General features: G+C 50.7%; 1 protein-coding gene across 11 annotated transcripts in view; it reads right to left on the reverse strand.

Moving 5' to 3' along the window:
* Window positions 1-21,531, reverse strand: part of NOD1 (nucleotide binding oligomerization domain containing 1) — a 61,314-nt gene that overhangs the window by 20,043 nt on the left and 19,740 nt on the right. For 2 of the 11 annotated variants that reach the window (XM_036074465.2, XM_078059418.1), the window contains exons 2-10: window positions 18,671-18,984; window positions 17,380-17,554; window positions 13,554-15,378; window positions 10,831-10,914; window positions 8,465-8,548; window positions 7,511-7,594; window positions 4,203-4,286; window positions 3,241-3,324; window positions 117-200 (exon numbers count right to left, since the gene is read on the reverse strand). In XM_036074465.2, coding sequence (XP_035930358.1) covers window positions 117-200; window positions 3,241-3,324; window positions 4,203-4,286; window positions 7,511-7,594; window positions 8,465-8,548; window positions 10,831-10,914; window positions 13,554-15,378; window positions 17,380-17,554; window positions 18,671-18,871 — 2,705 coding nt within the window. In that variant the 5' untranslated portion in view covers window positions 18,872-18,984. The other 9 variants (XM_078059415.1, XM_078059414.1, XM_036074464.2 and 6 more) reach the window with 9 other exon arrangements.

Consider the following 21,531-nt stretch of genomic DNA (forward strand, 5'->3'; position numbering starts at 1 on the left):
CACAAGCCCAAGATCAAGAGTCACATGCTTTACCAACTGAGCCAGCCAGGCACCTCATCTCAAAAAATATGTTTTAAAAGGAGCACAGCCTGAAATTCTGAGGTTCTCTGAGTTACCATAAATGTTTCAACGTCTGGTTGACTTTCAACATCTCTGCCAGGCTCTCTGCCACTTCATCATTGAGTTCATTTTTGGTGAGCCTAGAAAAGAAAGGAAGTGTTTACTTAGGAGAGCCGTACCTGGCACACATTCTTAAATGGGTTCTCGGAAGTGGGATCCCAGCCCAGCTCTCTCCAGCTTAGGCTGCTAATCACTTGCTGAACTGAGCAAACAGCCAGGTCCCAATCCCCGCCTCTGAGCCCCACAGACAATAAAGGGGGATTCATTTCTCGTGCAAATCCTGTACCCAAGCTCCTACTTCTCAGCTCTGCTTCTCTGGCGGAGCCCAAGCTCCCTCCCCATCTTTGCTGGGGCCTCAGATCCCAGAGGAGACAGGGGCCAATGCCCGTTTCCCAGGCTTCTTCCAGCCCCCAAAGCCCCTTGAACGTCTCTGACAGCCTGTTACCGAAGTCAGTCGTAGGAAGACTTAGAGAAGCCTGTGAGCTACATGTTAAAATGTGCTCAATGCTCTGGTCTGAAGCCTGTCGTGAAGGACCCACGTTCAGGGACTCCAAGTTCAGGAGGTCTCTCAGCTGTTCTTAAAACCAGAAGTAATCTGGATAGAGCATAGAGGACTCTTAGCTCTGTAAATAGGATTGGACCCTGTTGTGCCAGTGGATGAAAGAATAAAGAAGAAGAATGAAACAGAATCTTAAAAAAATCATTCCTCAAAAGGCAATTTGGCAGCGTCTATCTGAACGTTAAACGTGTTGTACTTTGAGCCCACAGTGGTACTTCTGTACTTTCTATACAAAGTACTTCGGTACTTTGCACACTGAGCCTGGAGTGTGCAAACGTGTGCACACAAGGAGCTGTGTGTGCGGTATCGACCGCAGTAGTATCGGTCCTAATGTAAAGTGTGAACACCAGTAAATGTCAGCAGAGGCTACTGGGAAACTAAATTGCAAACATGCATTCAATGGGACGTTGTGCGGCCTTTGGAGGGAATGAGGTGGAGAGAATGAGGCAGAAGAACATGATATTTAGGAGAACTCAGGAGCCAGACATGCCCATGTGTGTCGCTCACCAGCAGGACAACCAGGGGGCAGGTGGTTTAACTTCTCTGGGCCTGAGTTCTCTCACCAGAGAAATAAAGGTGAACAGGCACAGTATGGACATTATGGGGTGGCTGTGAGGGTGAGGGAACACACATGAGGGGCTGAGAATAGGGGCGCCTGGGTGGCTCAGTCGGTTAAGCGTCCAACTCTTGATTTTGGCTCAGGTCATGATCTCAGGGTCGTGAGACTGAGCCCCATGCTGGACTCTGCACTGGGCGTGGAGCCTGCTAAAGATTCTCTCTCTCTCCCTCTGCCCCCCACCCTACTCACTCTCTCTCTCTCCCGCTCTCCAAAAAAAAAAAAAAAGGTAAAAGGCAGAGTGCATGGCATACAGTCGGCACTCGAGAAATGTTCGGTACTAACATCGTTACTATCCATATAGAGCAGGGGTTCTCAACTGGGTGCTTTTCCCTCTAGGGGACATTTGTCCACATCTGGAGACAATTTTGATCATCCCAATTGGAGGGTACTGCTCGTGTCTAATGGGTAGATGCCCAGGATTCTGCTAAACACCCTATAATGAACAGGACAGCCCCTCACAAGAATGATTTGGACCAAAATGTCAACTGTGTTGAGACTGAGATACCCTGACATAAAAGGACATGTAAAATGTGGACAATACATGGTTAATATTTTTTTTTTAAGATTTATTTATTTTAGAGTGCACACGCACAGTGGGGAGAGGCAGAGGGAGAGAGAGAATCTTTTTTTTTTTTTTTTTTTTTAAGATTTTATTTATTTGACAGAGAGCTTAACAACTGAGCTACCCAGGCGCCCTGGAGAGAGAGAATCTTGAGCAGACTCTGCACTGAGTGCGATCTCACGACCCTGAGATCATGACCTGAGCTGAAATCGAGTTGGACGCTTAACCAACTGAGCCACCCAGATGCCCCTTAAGATATTTTTTAAAAGCCACCTGCTGGGGTGCCTGGGTGGCTCAGTCGTTAAGCGTCTGCCTTCGGCTCAGGTCATGATCCCAGGGTCCTGGGATCGAGCCCCACATCAGGCTCCCTGCTCAGTGGGAAGCCTCTTCTCCCTCTCCCTCTCCTACTCCCCCTGCTTGTGTTCTTGCTCTCACTGTCTCTGTCAAATAAATAAATAAAATCTTAAAAAAATAAATAAAAGCCACTTGCTAAATGCTATTCTATTTTGTAAGAAGATGCTATTTCTATTATTCTAGAAGGCTAGAATATACATTCAAAGGCTAGAAGAAAAAGGTTGATCTGGAAAACATGAGGGAGGAAGTACTTTCACTTCCTACTTTTTGACTTCCTTACAGTTTTTTAAAAATATTTCAAAGTATTTTTAAAGATTTTTTTTTAGAGGAAAAGAATTAAAAATGCATTTACTGGCCAACAGGTCTAGTAGGAGAACTCTCAAAATGATGACATTGTCAATATTAACAAACTCAGCTGATATCTCAGGTGCCCTGAGTCCCTAATACAGTTCCCTCACCCGTAAGGAATTTATGATACAGGCAAGTAAATAAAATTCAAATAAATTAGAGTAAATGACAACCCTCCCCCCCCAAAAAAAGCACGGTCAGAAGGCAACATACACTAAATTAGTACCCCTGGAGGACAGAGAGGGAGTGAGGAATGTGGGCTTCCAGTGACTGGTGAGCTGGACCACGAAGGGCCTGACTGTGATTACATGGAAGGCAACTTAAGAGGAGGAAGGGAGAAAAGTCTGAGCCAAGTGCACCAAAATTGGACTCTGCAAGGCCTATGTGAAGGTGCTCTGAGGATAATCCTGACAGAATGGCCAGCAGTCCTGAGGTCTGGGTTGGTAAAGAAGGCTAAGGTCAAGCCCATGCTCCTGGGGCCCACCTCCCCCTTCTGTACCTGTTTGTGCTTCTAGGAATGGCTGTTTTCTCTTCTAGGAGGAAATTCTCAACTCAACACTGAGGAAAGGCCTAGAGCCTTTTCAATTAAAAAGGTGGTTTTTCAGTTAAGATTCCAGGCTGTATGGTCTTTGGAATAATCCCTGAGACCCAAACTTTCAAAAGGACTCTGGTTATTACCAGAATATTCTCAGAGAGGTGTTGCACTGCAGGGCCTGTGCGAGGCTCTTCCCTCCTTCTGTGGAGATGCCGTTGAATGCAAGACTAGGAAGGAAAACATGTGGGGTCAATCATTAGAGACACGTCTACATTTGGGTTTGGCTTCAGCAACTGAAACACCCAGAAGATGCTGCCTGGAGGCGGCCCCTGCCCGAGGAGGAAGCTGACTTGAGGCAGGAAGCAGAAGTGCTCAGCCTGGCCAGCAGCGGTTCCAGTTCTGTTGCTCCAGGGCGCACGCTCCGAGCATGAGGACAGGCACAAGACCGCTCAAGGAGAGGCCAGACAGTAAATGGAACATCAGCGAGACCTGGTCGCAAGCAGATCAGGGGCTGGGAGGGCTCTGCTTCAGGCGGCTGACGTTTTCAAGGTGCCCATCAATAAGACCTGGAGAAGCGTCCTCTGTTCTCATGAAGAAGAAACTCTGCTGTTGCCCCCACTAACTTGGATTTCTTTTTCAGTGTTAGGAAGAACCCGGGCAATGGGGAGACAGCCGAGGCTCTGAGATTTGGCCAGAGGACTAAAAGAAGGCTAGGGAGGAGTAGGTCTTTACAGAGAGGAAGGTTCCCTTCTGTCTCAACACTGTCCTGTGAGTGAGGAAGGGGCATCCCTTTCAGTGTTATCTGGACTTGAGAATTCCTCCCCACTCCCCCACTGCCAAGGAGCCTGGGGAGACCGCAGAGGGGCTGGCAAAGTCCCGGGTCTTGTTCCGGGTGGTGGTTACATATGACAAGTGGCCGAGCTGAACAGTAATGTGCTATGCTTCTTACATGTCCATAAAACTGTTTACAAAAGAAAAATCCCCCCCCCACATTAGGAAAGCCAACCACTCTCTTCCCCTTGGCTTCTCCCCTCGCAAACCCGGAGGCACACGGAGTGCCCAGGTTGGACCCCAGGGACAGCGGGTCTCAGAAAGCAGCAGGTACCTCAGGTTGGTCAGGCTGGGGTGGTTCCTCAGAGCCTCCGCGAAGGCCTTTGCTCCTTCATCGCCGATTCTGTTGCCCCACATCCTGAGGGCAGAGGCAAGACGGTGAACGGGAGCTCGTGCTCCCCCCTGACTTGCTGCCGGTGGCCACGCTTGGTTGTACACTCACAGGCAGAGGTCTTGGCTTTGTCCCTGGAGCCCCGGCCTGGGGAATATTCCCGCACCAGCCCCTTAGTGAAGCTGCTCTAAGCTTCAAATGCAAAGGGGAATGTAGGGATAAGAGCAGCAGAAGCCTTGGGAACAGAAGCCCATCGGGTAGATGCACCATGGGGTGCACGAAGATCATCGTGGGCTTTCAGAGAGCCGTCAGAGGGCCCGAGCACACGACTGTCGCAGAAACACCCCCTCCGCCGCCAAGGATGTGGGTTGGCAGCAACCTGAAAGGGAGCCTGTGGAGGCGCCAACTGCCAGCATCCATTTGACCCTCTGCAGGGCTCCGAGACATTCGTGAGGACACAGTCAGTCTTCCAAGAAGCAAAGATCAGGAAGCAGCCTCGGAAACCTCACCGGCAATGCTGCTTTTAGGTGAAGAGGAGCCTACTCCAGCGTGCTAGTGGGTTGTTGTGGTCTGGGGGGCTGGGCGGGGAGCTGCAATGACGAAACCCCATACCCTCCCTCCCACAGTGGATAACCTGCAAGGCCCTGCGAGGCAGGATGCTGGGCCCTGGTGTTAACTGGATTTTTATCTGGATTTAAGATTATGTGAATTACATTATCTCTTGGAACTTAGTCTCCTCACCTATAAAATGGGGCTAATAAGAACATTCCCCCTAGAGTTATTGTGGGGATTAAGTTAGTTAATATATGCAGAGCACTTAGAATAGCGCCTGGCCTACAGCAAGCGACACCTATTTTTAATAGGCTGAGAGCACTGTGTGCCCGGCCCACACACAGCAGACCTGGGGCTGCCTGGGCAATGGGCTCTCACCGCACCAGCGACCCGCCACCATCCTCCTGGAGATGCTAGAGCCCTGCAATGAGTTCTCAGCGTTTTGCATAAAAAGTATGTGTATTCGAGGAGGATGTGGAGGAAGGGGAACCCTCTCACACTCTTGGTGGGAATGCAAACTGGTGCAGCCACTCTGGAAAACAGTATGGAGGGTCCTCAAAAGTTAAAAATAGAACTACCCTGTGGTCCAGCAATTGCACTACTAGGTATTTATCCAAAGGATATAAAAATACTGATTCGAAGTGACACATGCACCCCAATGTTTATGGCAGCATTATCTACAATGGCCAAGCTACGGAGAGAGACCAAATGTCCATCGATGGATGAATGGATAAAGATGTGGTGTGTACACACACACACACACACACACACACACACACACACACACACACAGTGGAGTATTACTCAGCCATCAAAAAGAATGAAATCTTGCCATTTGCAACAATGTGGATGGAGCTAATGAGTATAATGCTAAGTGAAATAAGTCAGAGAAAGATAAATACCATATGATTTCACTCACGTGTGGAATTTAAGAAACAAAACAAATGAACATGGGCGAGGGAGAGAGGTAAACCATAAAACAGACTCTTAACTACAGAGAACAAACCTCAGTTTGCTGGAGGATGAGCTAGATGGGGGATGGGCATTAAGGAGGGCACTTGTGATAAGCACTGGGTGTTGTAAATTCTACTCCTGAAACTAATACGCTATATGTTAACTAACTGGAATTTAAATAAAAAATTGAAACTACAAAAAAAACGTTATGTGTACTATACGGTTGAATGGTATCAAATTTTTAATAGAGTGGAAAACTACTTGTGGTATGAGATTAAATGAAAAAGAATAAAATTCTGTACATACAGTTTGACCTTTACTATACTCAAAAAAATAAAGCATGCACCTGCATGTGAGAGCAAGAAAGTTTAACTGAGCTCAAATGTTGATAATATTTCTGAGATGATTTTTAGTATATTTTTCATATTTTTCATAAAATCAATTTCATAAAATTATGTTTTTTTTATAATATAAAAATTATAACAATATAAAAAGGTTGAAGAAGCCTCCAGAATCAAAATCACAATGAGATACCACTTCATACCTGTTAGGATGGTTACTACCAAAAGAACAGAGAATAACAAGTGTTGGCAAGGATGTGGACAATCCGGAACCCTTGTGCACTACAGGCGCGCATGTAATGCGGTGTGGCTGCTGTGGGAAACACTGTGGCATTTCCTCAAAAACCTAAAAATAGAATTACCAGCTGATCCAACAACTCCACTTCTGGGTATATAGCCAAAAGAAATCCAAGAGATCTTTGTACACCCATGTTCCTAGCAGCACTACCCACGAAAGCCAAAATGCAGAAGGCGCCCAAGTGTCCACTGACAGATGAACGGACAAAATGTGGTGCATACATAGAGTGGACTGTTTGTTACTCAGCCTTAAAAAGGAAGGAAATTCCAACACAAGCTACAGCGTGGATGAGCCTTGAGAACCTTGGGCCGAGTGAAGTAAGCCAGGCACAAAAACACAAATACTGTATGGTGCCACTTCTGTGAGGTACATATGGGAGGCAAAGTCACAGGGACAGAAGTCGGAGGGTGGTGGGCGGGGGCCGGAGGGAAGGAGGACGGGAGTTACTGGGGAATGGGTAGAGAGAGCTTTTTTGCAAGATGAAAAGAATTATGGAGATGGACAGTGGTGATGGTTGCACAACGATAAGGATGCGTAATGCCCCTGAACTGTATCCCTACAGATGGTTAAGATGGTAACTTTTTATATGTATTTTACCACAGTTAAAAAAAAACTGAATTAAAAAGAAATGGCCTCAGCACCTGGGTGGCTCAGTTGGTTAAGCATCTGCCTTCGGCTCAGGTCATGATCCCAGGGTCCTGGGATCGAGTCCCGCATCGGGCTCCCTGCTCCGCGGGGAGCTGCTTCTCCCTCTGCCTCTGCCTGCCCCTCCCCCTGCTTGTGCTCTCTCTGTCAAATAAATAAAATCTTTTTAAAAAAGAAAAAAAAAAAGCCTCCAGGGAGTATAGAACATTGCCACGGTGAAGACCGCCTGCCTGTGGAAAGTTACCACATAGGCTAGAACGGCTCCCTCTGTTCGCTGGCGGTGAGAACAACGGACTTTTGCATAAATGAAGTAAGTGTGCACAAGGGAAGCCGCAGTCCGGCCCGGGACTTGGGTATATTTACGTCGGAGATCAGCAGTGGCGCGCTCGAACGCCGAGCAGCGTGTATCTCACACACTCACACTTGCATGCACACGCACACGCGCGTTCGCCTCCACTCACCCGATCTCAAAGATCGATTTGCTGTTCTTCACGGCCAGGGCGAGGCACTTTCCTCCTTCACTCGTTATTTTGTTCTCCCCCAGTCTGCAGAGAGAGCCGTGCACAGGTCAGCCCCCGGCGGTGGTGGGGGCCCACTGTCAGCTCCTCGCCCCTCGCTCTCCTGGGACCTGCGGCGCCCAGGCCCCCGGCTTCCTCGCAAGGAAGGCCCCACCGCCCTAGAGAGAGCCATCAGAATCCTCTCCAGGACACTGGTCGCTGTCTCTGCCGAAACTTAGGGACCCAAGCTTTCCCGGGGGTTCTTTAAATGGCCTTCAGTGTGTCCCTCATTTCCCTCAGCAGACCCGGGAGGTTCCCGCCTCGGCTGCAAGTGGCCAAGGTGTGCGTTCTGTCACGTGGGCAGCAGCAGGGGCTCCTCGGAGCCCGGAGCTCGGTCACCTCTGGCAGAGCAAGTCTGGGACAGGGCCAACGATCCAGCTCTTCCTGGCAACCAGATGGGCGCCCTGTCTGAATGCTTGTGTCCCCCCAAAATCCATATGCTGAAACTCTAACCCCTCAGGTGACGGTATTAGGAGGCAGGGCCCTTGGAGGTGATTAGGTCATGAGGGCGGAACTGTCGTGAATGGGATCAGTGATTTATAAGAGCCCCCCTTCCCCCTGCCGAGCTCCCTTGCCTCCTTTTCCACCATGTGAGGACCCAGCAGAAAGGCCCCGTCCGTGAACCAGAAGCCAGACCCTCCCCTGGCCCTGCGGAAACCCGAGCCTCCCCCTCAGGCCATGATTCCCCCATGCGGACAGCTTACCTTCCACACACAGGTCTCCTCACCTGACCAGTGTGGCTCTGGGCAAGCAGGCTTTAGGGCGAGTGCTCTTTATGGTGACGTTTATACCGTTTGCATAACGAAGGGGTGACCACAGGGGCTACTGAATGACCTGCCCCGCCTACCCCCCACTTACTTCAGGTGCGTGAGGCCTTTGCACTCGTCCAGGATTCTGGCGATGTACCTGGCGCCGACGTCAGTGATCTGGTTGTTGTATAGGCTTCGAGAGAGACCACAGCGTGAGACTTTAGGATGCCAACCTCAGCTTTTCTTTTTTTTAAGTATAGCTGACACAGTGTTACATTAGTTTCAGGTGTACAACACAGTGAATCCACAAGTTTATAAGCTTTGCTATGTTCACTTCAAGTGTAGTCACCATCTGTCACCACAGGATGCTCTCACAGTATCACTGACCAGGGGCACCCTCCTACACTGTTGGGGGGAATGCAAGCTGCTGCAGCCACTCTGGAAAAGAGTAGGGAGGTTGCTCAAAAAAGTTGAAAATAGAGCTACCCTGTGACCCAGCAATTGCACTACTAGGTATTTACCCCAAAGATACAAATGTAGGGATCCAAAGGGGCACCTGCACCCCAATGTTTATAGCAGCAATGTCCACAATAGTCAAACTATGGAAAGAGCCTAGATGTCCATCAACAGATGAATGGATAAAGAAGATGTGGTCTATATACACAATGGAATATTATGCAGCCATCACAAAATGAAATCTTGCCGTTTGCAACAACGTGGATGGAACTAGAGGGTGTTATGCTAAGCGAAGTAAGTCAGTCAGAGAAAGACAAGTGTCATATGATCTCACTAGTATGTGGAATTTAAGAAACTAAACAGAGGAGCATAGGGGAAGGGAGGGAAAAATAAAACAAGACAGAATCAGAGAGGGAGACAAACCGTAAGAGACTCTTAATCACAGGAAACAAACTGAGGGGAGGGGGGGTAGAGGGATGGGGTAATTGGGTGATGGGCATTAAAGCACATGACGTAATGAGCACTGGGTACTACATAAGACTGATGAATCACTGACCTCTACCTCTGAAACCAATAATACATTATATTATTATATATGTTAATTAACTGAATTTAAATTAAAAATATTTCTGTTGAAAAACAAAACAATATCATTAACTATATTCCTTACTCTGTGCCTTTTATTCCTGTGTCCCAGTGTCATCTTAATGACGATTTTTTAAGTGGGTATGTGCTGGCTGCCGATTTCTAAGGTCTGGGCTGAAAGGAGAGAGGAAGGACACACGGAGAGCAGTTTGGGGCGCCGGGGTCTCGCAGGCCGGGTTCAGAGCCAGCTCTGCCACTGGCCCGGCCTCGGCTCAGCATCTGTAATAAGGAGCAGGAGTCACAGCTCCCCCACAGGGCATCAGGACAACGGCGGGCGATCACCCCGAGCCCGCGAAGGGTACTGTTCGATTCAGGTTACAAGCAGCATCTTGAGGGGAAAATGTTTGAGTGTTGGAACCTCCTCGCTGCTCCCTGTTAGTCATTTTAGCCCCGATACCAATTCAGCAAGAAGGCAGAGAGAAGCTGAAGGTGGTAACTAGATGGGTTTCAAGCGTTCCTCAGTCACACACAGCTCCCGAGCCGCTCCCAGGGCCTCGCTCCACCGCGCAGGGAGGGCAGGCCCGGGGGCTTGACGACAGGCTGCAGCTCAGTCAGCAGAGGCCACCAGCGCTCACACTCCAACTCCCAGAGGCTCTGAAAACCCAAAGCTTTCCACAACCGTTCTGGCCCCTGATGTGGCGCCGTTCATGGTCTTTAGCCTAACTGCTTTGACTAGTCATACATTTTGCTGCAGAAATATTAAAGTATTTGAAACCAGGGTGAGTGCCCTTGACCTCACTGGTCACATCACCACGATACAGCACGTACACTGAATTCTGATTGGTGTCTGGCCCTCAGGGCTCTGGATGAGAGATCATGGGTCATAGTGGTGAATCTAATGCGTAAACAGTATCCAGCATTTATGAAACATAGCCCCAGGGGCGCCTGGGTGGCTCGCTGGTTAAGCGTCCGACTCTTGATTTTGGCTCGGGTCATGATCTCAGGGTCCTGGGATTGAGCCCTGTGTCGGCTCCACTCTCAGTGGGGAGTCTGCCTAAGATTCTCTCCCTCCCTCTGCCCCTCCCTCCACTCAGCTCAGTCTCTCTCAAATAAATAAATCTTAAAAAAAAAAAAAACCCGTATCCCCAGCTATTCCCTCAGCAAATCCCAATCACCACCCGTCAAACGCTTGCCTATGTTAGGATCCCAATACACAAGTGAAAGCCTGCAGCTCTGCCACATTTCCTGACTTGCTCAAAGAGCGGGCTGCTGGCCAAGTCAAGAGCAGGACCCAGGACTCCCGGCTCCCCGTCTGGGACCTTCCTGGTGCCTCGGCCACCATCCCAACCGTCCAGCGACCCACACGAATGGCAGTTCCCCACTCCTCTGTATTATTGCTACATCCCTGGCCTGGCGCTGTTCAGGAATACGTACCCTAAGAAGGTCAGAATTTTGTATTTGGTCAGCTCTTCATACAGCACCTTTACCCCGCTGTCAGTGATCTGGTTTACACTGAGTCTGAAACAAAACAGCAAGGAAAGTTACAAATCATGGCAGCTGCTCACTATGAAGCAGCATCAATGCCACAAGGACCCAGGAGCCTGTAGGTCCTGGAGTTTTCTCAGCTAGAAACACCCCCTGAGGGGGTGGCCAGAGCAGCCAGCCAAATAGCTCCTAAAAAGCCCAGTCGTCGTGGGGCCGACAGACCCACCCAGAACCTGCCGGTCAGCAGGATACAACACAGCCCCGACCCAACAGGAGGGCTACGAGGGACACATAAGGACGCGCGAGGCCAGCCAGCTCTGACATCCGTCATTTGTGGGTGGCCTCCGTGTCAGCCAGGCCCTCTTTGTGGTTCTCACTGCATAGCAGGGGCCGTGGGATTTGGAACCGCGTGGAGCTGCTTCTAGTGATGAAAAGCTGGATGAGGGAACGCTCCCCTGTCTTGCAAGTGGGGCCAGAGATAGTGGATGTCCTGCAAAAGGCAGAACACAGAGAACGGTCTCACCCACAATGCCGACAGCCTCCCCATCTGGAAGTCCCATCCACAGAGGGGGCAGGAAAAGAGAGCCTTCGGGATGATGGCAGTCTCCTGCACGAGGACCAGCCACTTGCTGGAATTGTTCTGCACAATCCCCATACTAACAGGATATTTTGATGTGGCTAAAATGTGAAATGCTTTTACTACCAAGTAACCTGTATAACAAACTACCCTGATTTTTTCAACCCTCCACCCCATTATTTAGGTGAGGCTGAAAGACACAGTAAGGCTCCGCGATGGATGAGAGTGAGGTATCAGGGGTGGGTGAGATAATAATCCAAGGGTCAGCAAACTTCTTCTCTAAAGGGCCAGAGAGCAAATATTTTAGGGTCTGCGGGCTGTGTGGTCCCTATTGCAACTACTTGACTCTGTAGTGTGAAGCAGCCGATGTGTAAACAAATGGGTGTGGCTGTGTTCCAATAAAACTTTATTTACAAACACAAGCCCTGGGCCAACGTGGGCCCACAAGCTGACCTCTGTAATAAGTCAAAGGCTGAACAAGTAAAAGTTTGATTTTCAGGCCACATCAAAATGATCAGGTCCGATGCTCAGGACCCCTCCTCCCATGGTGCCCACTTTGGTGCTGGGCACAGGGCGTACACACACTGCATGGCCACCTCAGGGTGGTAGAGGCTACTAGTCACATCCCGTATCTGTGCTTCCTTAGAAGTAGAGTCCCCCATTTCTTTAACTGGGCACATGGGATTAAGTTCTGCCCCATGAAATCTAAGCAGAAGTCTCATTAGCAATAGCTGCGAAGTCTTCTTAAAAGAATGAGGTGTGTCCTTCTTTGCCCTTTCTTCTTCCTGGTGGCTGGAATGTCAACTGAATGGCTGGAAATGAGCAGCCATCTTGGGCCAAGAGGTGGATATTGGTAGTGAGGGCAGCCCGGCCACCTGCAGAAGAGAGCCTGGGCTCCTGAGGGTCATGGAGGCACTATAGCAGCCCTGAACTGCCCTCCTCTGGACTTTTCCATGGGAGACAAGCTTGTAACCTATGTAAGCTTTCACTAACTCTCAGTCAAAATTAACCCTAACTGATGGTCTCAAGGAGCTCAAAATGCTTCTCTGGAGTTGCCCATTTCCTCCTGCTCTCTCCTTTACTGGTGTGGAGGAAAACGTCACCCGAGGACAGCTGCCTGGGGCAGGAGCACCACCTTGGTGTGCCCCATCTCGTGAGATGAGCACGGGGGGCCTGGAGTGTGAGCGCACCCCAGGCTGAGAGCACAGAGAGCAGGCCAGGGCAGCCTCGGACTCCCTGCACCCCACCATCCCCCACATAATGGACACTGTGGCACTGGTGTAACAGGCACCCAGGATCTATTCCAAATCCCCTCTGCTTCTCAGAAATGCATGAGCCAAGTTATGAGAACTGAAACCCTCGTAGAGATTTACAAGGTGTATTTTATAGAGGAAATGCTAACAGAAGAAAGCGGACTGGCCTCTCTTTCCTCTAAACCATCAAACAGGAAACCCCTCAAGAGTCAGCACTCTGTACTAGGATCCCTGGCAGCTCAGGGCTGCTGGCTTTGATCATGGAGAGTAACCGAGGCCGAAAAGCACACAGAGTCTGCTTTTTCTGCAATCACAAAAGCTCCCACGTGCCAGAAACTGTTCACGGGCCATCTCTGAGCCTCCCATGAATCTCAAAAGGTTGGTTCTTTATGATTCTGGCTCCATCGTGGCCCTGCCGTGTGCCCTCGAGAACATCTCTGTGCCTCCACTTCCTCGTTTGTCAAATGAAGATAAGAGTACCTACCACCTTATAGGGTGGAAGATTCAATCATGTAAAATCTGAAATGCACTTCACCCATTCTCAGTAAATGCTGGCTGTTACTACTGTAACTGCTAGGATACCAGCATCTCCCTTATCCAGATGTGAAATCAGAGAGGTTAAGCAACTCATTCAAGGACACCCAGCTGAGGCCTCCTGCCATGGAAGCTGTGCTCCTTGCCCTCTACCATCCTGAAACAGAATAGGTCCGGGAGTTCCAGGACCAGTGGTCATGAGTGCCAGGGTAAGTCAGGAGCTCGTACGCCTCGAGGCGCGTCCTGGTGTCTCCTGAGCCTGGCCCGCCCTGGCCCCACCGGCTGCTCCCTGTGCCCAGCGTCCTCACCTGATGACGGTGAGGCGGCTGAAGCAGGGCTGCAGCTCCCGCACGCCGTAGTCGTTGAGATTGTTGTTGTCCAGGTCAAGGGCAAGCCGCCTGCGTAAGTGGTGCAGGACGAAGGAGAGGGCGCTGCAGTCGGCCGAGCACGCGTTGCAGTAGGTCAGCTTGAGGTAGTTGGCACAGATGCCCTTGGCCGCCAGCCGCCCCACCTTCTCGCTCTGGGTCTCGTAGATGCAGCGCAGCATCCAGAGGAAGGTGGGCATGGCCTGCACCTGGTTGAAGCCCCCCGACTGCACTCGGGGCAGGTTCTTCAGGTGGGCCTGCAGGCTAGCCAACAGGTGTGACCACAGGACCTTGCGCTTTCTCCGCAGGGCCGCGGCGGGCACCAGGTGCCGCAGGAGTTTCTGCTTGGCCTTGGACAACAGCCCGCACAGGAAGAGGTTAGTGAACTGAAAGTGATCCTTGTTCTTGAAGGGGTCCTCCCCCGCCAGGCCACTGCCCTTCAGGCACTGGAAGGGGAGAAAGGGGGGATAGCAGGACTCGGCTGCTGCCCCCCCAGGAGGTGCGCACTCCTGGAAGAAGCTGAGCAGCTGCTGAGTGCCCACCTTGTCGTCCACGACGAGAAAGAAGGCGGTAAAGAAGGCCTGGAGGGTGAGGTGGAAGAACTCATAGGAGGGCTGGTCGCCGTCCAGGCCCTGCTCCGGCACGGCCCGCAGGAAGCCCAGCTGCAGCTCCTGCTCCTGCATCTCGGCCGCCTGCACCTCCTCCGGGCCAAAGACAAAGAGGTTCTTCTCCATGCCCCAGTGGGCCACCTGCCCCAGCGAGTGCAGGGCGCCGCGGCCGGCGAGGAACGTCTCGGTCCGGCTGCGCGTGTTCCGCTGCACCAGGCTGGTGGGCTGAGTCCTGTTCAGGTGGACCTCGGTCACCAGCAGGAAGACATCGGTCAGGGTCACCGTGCAGTCGGGCAGCTGCGCAGAGCCGTCCCAAACACTGCCGAAGTGCTGGAAACAGCGGAAGATGATCCAGCAGAAGAGGGGCACGGCGCACAGGCTGCAGAGGTTGGGGTTGGCCTCCAGCTGGGCGAGCAGGCGCTCCCGCACCGCGCGGTCGGGGAACACCTTCCGCGTGTAGGCGCGCAGGTGGCTGGGCGCGAAGCCCCGCAGCAGCACCTTCTTGCGGAGGAGCTGACGCGGGATCTCGATGCCCGTGCGGGCCGTGAGCAGCTTGCCCGCCCCCTTGAGCAGCTTCCCGCTGAGCAGGTTGGCCAGCAGGAGCAGCGGGTGGGCGGGCTCCCAGGGCGAGCAGGTGTCTGGCGCGCTGCTCAGGTCGAAGTCCGAGTGCAGCTCGTCCAGGCCGTCGAAGGTGAAGAGGGCCGTCTGGGGGAAGCGCAGCAGGAAGGCGAACACCTCGTCGGGGTCCTGCTCCGGGTAGCAGTAATGCTTGAAGAGCAGGTCCCGCAGGCACAGCGTGTCGCCCTCCTTGAAGCAGCTGAACACGCGGCAGCGGAAGTGGAAGAAGAACTTGAACTCGGCGTCCAGCAGCCCCGCGGCCCACAGGTTCTGCAGCCGCTGCAGCAGCATGGACTTGCCCACGCCCGCGTCCCCGCAGATGAAGATGGTCTCGCCCTGCTCGCTGAGGACGCCGGTGCAGTGGTCCAGGAGGCAGGCCAGGCTGCCCAGCGGGCCCAGGCTCTCGTTCCGGAAGCCCACCAGCTCCAGGATGGTGTCGGTGTACGTCTCCTCCAGCAGCAGCTCCTCCTTCTGGGCGTAGCACAGCACAAACTTGGAGTCACGGCCCAGTTGCTGCCGCAGCTTCTCCGTGTACCTGCTCACTGGAGGGTGGGGGACGGAGGACAGCCAGGTCCCAGTGAAACGCTTTTTTAAGAAGTGTATGTATTTATTTAAGGTATCTCTACACCCAGCGTGGAGCTCCAACTCACCACCCCCGAGATCAAGGGCCGCGGGCTCCCAGGACTGAGCTGCCCAGGCGCTGGAAACTCGTATTGTTGTAGAAGAAATTGCCCTAACCTTTCTTTTGCTTATCACATGGCTCTGAAAACAACGGGAAGTCTCAAAACTAAATGCCAAAACTTTGAGCGAGAAGATACACCATTCGACATTAATCTGGATTACAAACGAGCTGTGCCAAAGCACAAAAAGAGAGTAAACTAAGATAGAAACTGCCTTGTTCAACGGCGCAGAGCACACAAGCGCCAGGCCCCCAGCCCACACCTGGGGGTCACTGACTTAGCACCTGCCCCCAGGGGAGCAGACAGGGTCACACGCTCACATGGGCCTGGAGCTCAGCAAACCTGAGCTAGAGGCGGGGCTTACACCAAGAGGGAGGTGGTCCTTCCCCAGACAAAAGGCTGTTCCGTAAATTCCTTTAAAATACTTTTGGGATTTTAATTATAATTCAGTTAACAAAAATGAGACACACATGCCCATTTCCAAATTCATCTATAACCTCTTCCCTATCAACTCAGTCCAAGTTGGTTGTCTGCTTAAAATTTATGAATTTCTTACATCTCTTTAGTAAGGCATAATTTATATACCACAAATTCACATATTTTACAATAGGCATTGTGTACTACTCAATGACTTTTCGTAAATTTACAAAGTTATGCAAACATGACTACAATCCAGTTCTAAAACCTCTCCATCATAAGCCCACTTCTAGACAATCTCTGCCCCTGGCCCTAAGCAACTGCCAATCTGCTTTCTGTCTCTATTAATTTGCCTTTTCTAGACATTTCGTATAAATAGAATCACACAAGATGAAGTCTTTCATATCTGGCTTTGTAGAGTGACTTATTCTTTAAAAGCTACTGAAGTAGTTGGCTAAAGGAACCAGCGGAGACGTCTTTTTGAAAGAATGATCACGGGCAGGAACATTTTCCTTTGCTCCTGGAGAAGGAAGCAGAATGAACTGGGAAGGAGCAGGAAGAGTAAGCAGCTAACAGCGGCCACAGAAGAGCTGGGCCCTGACCCTGCTGGTTGGCCTGGTTTCCCCCAAACACCCCTGATGGTCTGGGACACTGTCCTCTGTTTCTGTGTTCAAGGTCACACCGGATTCTTTAAACATCAGAGTTGGGGACCTTGGTGCTGGCATTCTGCCAGCAAGTATCTCAAACTAGAGAGCACTCAGACATGGAAAGAAGGCTCCCCGGCGCCCAGACCAGATCATGGCCCCGATTACGTGCACTCATAGCAGCCTGAACTCCTCTCGTCCTGGTCACCACATGCCATCACACATTCCTGCGACCATTTACTATTGGGCCTCCCACACTGGCCTCTGAGCTCCCTGAGAGCCGGAACCATATCTGGTCTGCTCCCCATCGTACCCCTGGCATCCAGCACAATGTCTTGGCACATAGTGGGGACACCATCAATACTTGTTAAAATGAATCGATTAGCTAATGCAGTCCCACTGTGCTTGGGAAATCAGGACTGGCCACTAGGGGGGACAGAAGAACACTTTGCCTAGGATAAAATGTGGAAAGATTTTTAAAAGGAAAAAAATGCAACCTTGAATTTGTGCGACCATTAAAATGTCTATATGTGTCCGAATGGGAAGCAAGCAGGAAGTCAGAAGAGAGGCCCTTCCCACACCTTCACAGGCCTCTAAGTCAGACCAGCTACATGTGGTCAGTTCAGCCGCAGTCCCCCGGGCGGCACTTGGATGACGGGGAACATAGCACTGGGCCTGCTGCCTGAGGTGGAGGGCCACGGTGGGCCACACGTTCATGCCCTGCTGAGCCCACATGCCACAGCATTTCCAAACCCCAGGGCTTTGCTTGGCATCTGCAGTCCTCCCTGGGGCGGACTCATACCTGGGTCGGTGTTGACGACAACTTTGCTCTGAATGAGCTCTGAGGGGGAGAAGCCAGTCTCCGACAGCCAAGGCCTGAGATCCACATAAGCATCTGCGAGTCGCTGGAGCACGTAGAGGAAGAACTCGGACACCTCCTCGCCCTTGCTCTGTACCAGGTCCAGAATTTTGCGGACCTGGTGGTGGCATAAGCATGAGGGGTGGTGAGCTAGTGCTTGGGGAGTCCTCCTACCAGAAAGACTCAAACGCAGGGCTCCAAGCTCCTATGACAGCCTGGAGCTTGACCGTCCACCCGGCAGTGTGAGATGCTACCTGTTCAAGGCCTAGAATCTGTGAAGGGGACCCCCCGTAGTAAGAAATTAAACCACACAGCTCTAAGAAGCCGGGAGGCTTCCCTGAACCTCAAAGTGAAAAGGTCAGACTCACAAACGAGAGCTGTGCCCACCCCTGGAATCCTCCCCATGTCTCCAGTCCGTCTTAAGCTCACACTGCTGCTGGCTGGGAATGAGTGCTGCTGGGACAAAGTTACGGCACAGGTGGAATGAGGCGGGTGCTGGGCCACACAGCAAGGGGCTCACAGGGCCCCATCTAAGTTATACCCTAAAAAAGGCTTTTCGTATTATTAAAAATGCAGGGGGGGGGGAATCACACAAGTCAGCTACTGTGCCCCCCCCCCCCCCCCCCCCCGCCAGAAACCCTCTGGTTTCCCCGGAGCCTGGCAGGATCCCATTATAAACAAGTTCTGTCACCCCTCCAACCAAAGAGGTTTGGGTCTTGCCAATTCTATTTTTCAGGAGAGGACACAAAGCTGAAAGGAAATTAAGGGCTGTTAGGACTTCCCACAGTGGAGTGTGGAAAAGTCTTCACTGTGGACCCAGCCTGGGATGTGTTTGCTCCTAACGCGGAGGAAGGCCATTCTCTGGAGTCTCACCCAGCGGTGAGCAGCTGAGGTTAAAGGCACTAAATGAACATCACTGCTAGTGTTCGACGGTCATTTCCTTTTTCCCTCCTCCCAGTCAAAAGTGGATTGAAAACAACTGGTTTGGAAAGCAATATACATAGCAAGGAGGGCAGCGAGGTAAGCAGAGTCTGCTCTCCCCACGAACACAGAAGTAAAATACGTAATTGTGTCATAAGCTGATAACCCAAGTGTTTCTGTCCTATAAATGACCCCAATGGGAAATCCCGCCAATGTGCCAAATGCCCAGAGGTCCTCATTCAGGTCACCGGGACAAGCCCCTTCCGGCGACCGAGACACACAGCCCGTCAAGGCCAGCCCCTGTCACCAGCACCTTGTCGGGCTGCGTGGGGCAGGCACACACGATCTCCGCATCTTCAGAAGAGAAGTAGTCGTTCTTCAGCAAGTTGTCCACCAGACACTGAGTGTTGCGGATGTGAGTGACCAGAAGTTCCCGGTTGATTTTCAACAATTTAACATGGGAGTGAGACTCTGATGGGATTATCCCCATCTCACTGTGTCCCTGCTTTTCCATGGCTAAAGGAGCAAGCGACTACTTTGCCCAAATTCATCTTTGGCTACATGTGTCTTCCTGGCAAAAGGGCAATCAGGATCCAGGGCGCCCGCCTCTCTCTCTCAGTGCCGCCCCTGAAGAGACAAACGAAAACGCCAATGAAGCAAAAGCCATGGGAAATATCCCTCCCCTTCTCTTTGGTCCTGGAATTTCTGTACTTCAAGCAGGAGGAGTTATGCTTAAGATGGTGATCTGAGGGGCGCCGGCACGGCTCAGTTAACCATGTGACTCTTCACTTTGGCTAGGTCATGATCTCGCAATGGTGAGATCGAGCCCCACTTCGGGCTCTGCACTTGCAATAGAGTCTGCTTGAGATTCTCCCTCTCCCTCTGCCCCTCCTCCCTCTCGAAAAAATAAATTTAAAAAAAGATGGTGATCTGAGAAAAAATCATAATTGAACTGTTTCCACTTGTGGGTTACATGCCTAGGGAGGGTGACCAGAGGTAGACAACCTTTTGTATAGCAAAACTTATCTTTTAAATAATAATAATAAAAAAAAAGTGTGCCTCAATCCCAGCCTGGGATAGAGATAAAAGGTATATTATTTTCCATAAAAAGGAAGGGGGAGCATTCAGAATTGGGAGCAGAGAAACCATGATTGGTTGTGGGGGGCGTTGAGGGTTGGTGGGAGAGAGGGTCTGAGCCCAAAACGGCCCAAGGAGGGAGACAGCCAGCATGAAGTCTGTGGCAGCCAGAGCCCAGGGACCTGGGAACAGGGATGCTGCCCTCACTCTTGCCCGTTCCGGGTTGTTCTGTAGCCCCGCTGGACCACTGCTCCAGAGATCCTCACACGTCCAGCCAAGTCTGCCACATACCAAGCACCTTGGGGAACGAAGGAGGAACGATGGCCATGTGTGGAGTGAAGCGGGGCAGAGGGAGGGCAGGAGGGAAGGGGACGTGGACTTCCAAGCGGCAGATGTTAATTCAGCCTCTTCCACCGTGGTCAACTGTATGACCTATTTTAGGATCCACAGCTTTAAGAAACTGGTTCCCTGAAGGGATACCGGTGGGTAATATTAAATTAAATTAGGGGTTAATGATACTTTTTTAAGTTTCTGGCATTATTCTTTGAAGTAAATCAAAATACTTTAGAACAACTTTCTCTTCTGAAATCTTCAATTTTCAATTTCTTTCCAGAATCTGCAAAATCAAAAAAAAAAAAAAAAAAAAGGACAGGTTTCTTCGAAAATACTATTGTAATGAATGGTGAATGAACAAATGAAATTGATGACGGGATAGTTTTAAATCCAGAACTCTAGGACATTGAAGTCTTCTCTGTACCTTCTTCCTTCAGGACAATGTTTTCTAAACGTCATTCGGGTAACATATTCACTTATATATATATATTTTTGGTCATAATTGAGTCCTACCTATACTTTATTTGCTTAACTTTGTGCTTTAGATGGACTGTTCTATTTATTTTTTTGCTTTTCATTTGTTTTAGTTCTAGTATAGTTAACACACAGTGTTATATTCTCTTCAGGTGGACACTCTAGTGATTCCCCTGTGCTCATCACAGCAAGTACACTCCTTAATCCCCATAAATTGACTATTTCAAAACTCAGATTAATTTTAAAGGAAATATTATATCACCATTATAAATGAAAACTATCATTTTCAATAAATAGAAAGTAACACAAAAATAAATTCGCTGGAAATAAAACTATGCTATTGTATTCCACCTCAACAGTCCTGCATGGGAAGATCCGAGGTCTGAGGCCTGTTTGCTCGCAGGAGCGTTTGAGGGTGTTACAGACATAATAGCACAAAAGTGAGACTTTCTTTGCGCTGATCCTTCATCTGCAAGAACCGGAAAGAGAGCTGCCTGCCTACTTCCTGAGTCAGCGTTGGGCAGGCGTAGCTGCCGTGACGGAAGAAGGCTGGGAATGGGTGTTACGTTTCATCTGTTCAAACCTAGTCCACGTCCGTCCTGTTTTACTCACAGCTCTTGTCTCTTCCGAGCCTGTGATTCGCACAAAATCAGTGATTTCGCCCCTCAGCCTGCCCGTGGTAAGCCCGCAGACATCTCCTCCTCTTGCTATCCAAGGCAGAAACTTCCATCCCCTGATTTACGGCCACCTAAGCAAAGCAACAAATCCCATGTCAGCCAGCTAGTAAGGAGGCTGTTGTTCTACAATTTCCAAAGCCCCGGTTGGTTGAGATTTAATCAGATTTGCGGAATTAGCTCAATTCAGCGGGAACTTAAGGTGTGGATGGTGGAAGAGGAAAGAGAAGGCTGAACCTGGCCTGGTAAACAGAATCCAAGGGTAGACCAAATCTATATCCCAGGGCACTGTAGAGAAATTCACTTCATGGGCATCTGGTAACCGAAATACCAAACAGAACCAGGGATCTCCTGGCCCTCACAGGGGATCCATTACAGTCTTCACCTGGTAAAAGATGGGTCTGGCTAGTGAAGATGGTCAAGTTGTCACGTCCAGGCACACAGGAAGAGCAGGGTTGGGCCAGAGTCAGGTGTAGTGAGCTGGACCTGCTTCCCCCGCGGCAGTGGTGTACAGCAGAGAGGACTGAAGGTGGAGATCCTGGTGAGGAAAGGCCAGGAAACAACCAAACAAACCCCACTAAGCCAATGGAGATGGCCAGGAAACAAGACCCATCGC

The sequence above is a fragment of the Halichoerus grypus genome, chromosome 12 (assembly GCF_964656455.1).
Source record: "Halichoerus grypus chromosome 12, mHalGry1.hap1.1, whole genome shotgun sequence".
Taxonomy (NCBI): domain Eukaryota; kingdom Metazoa; phylum Chordata; class Mammalia; order Carnivora; family Phocidae; genus Halichoerus; species Halichoerus grypus.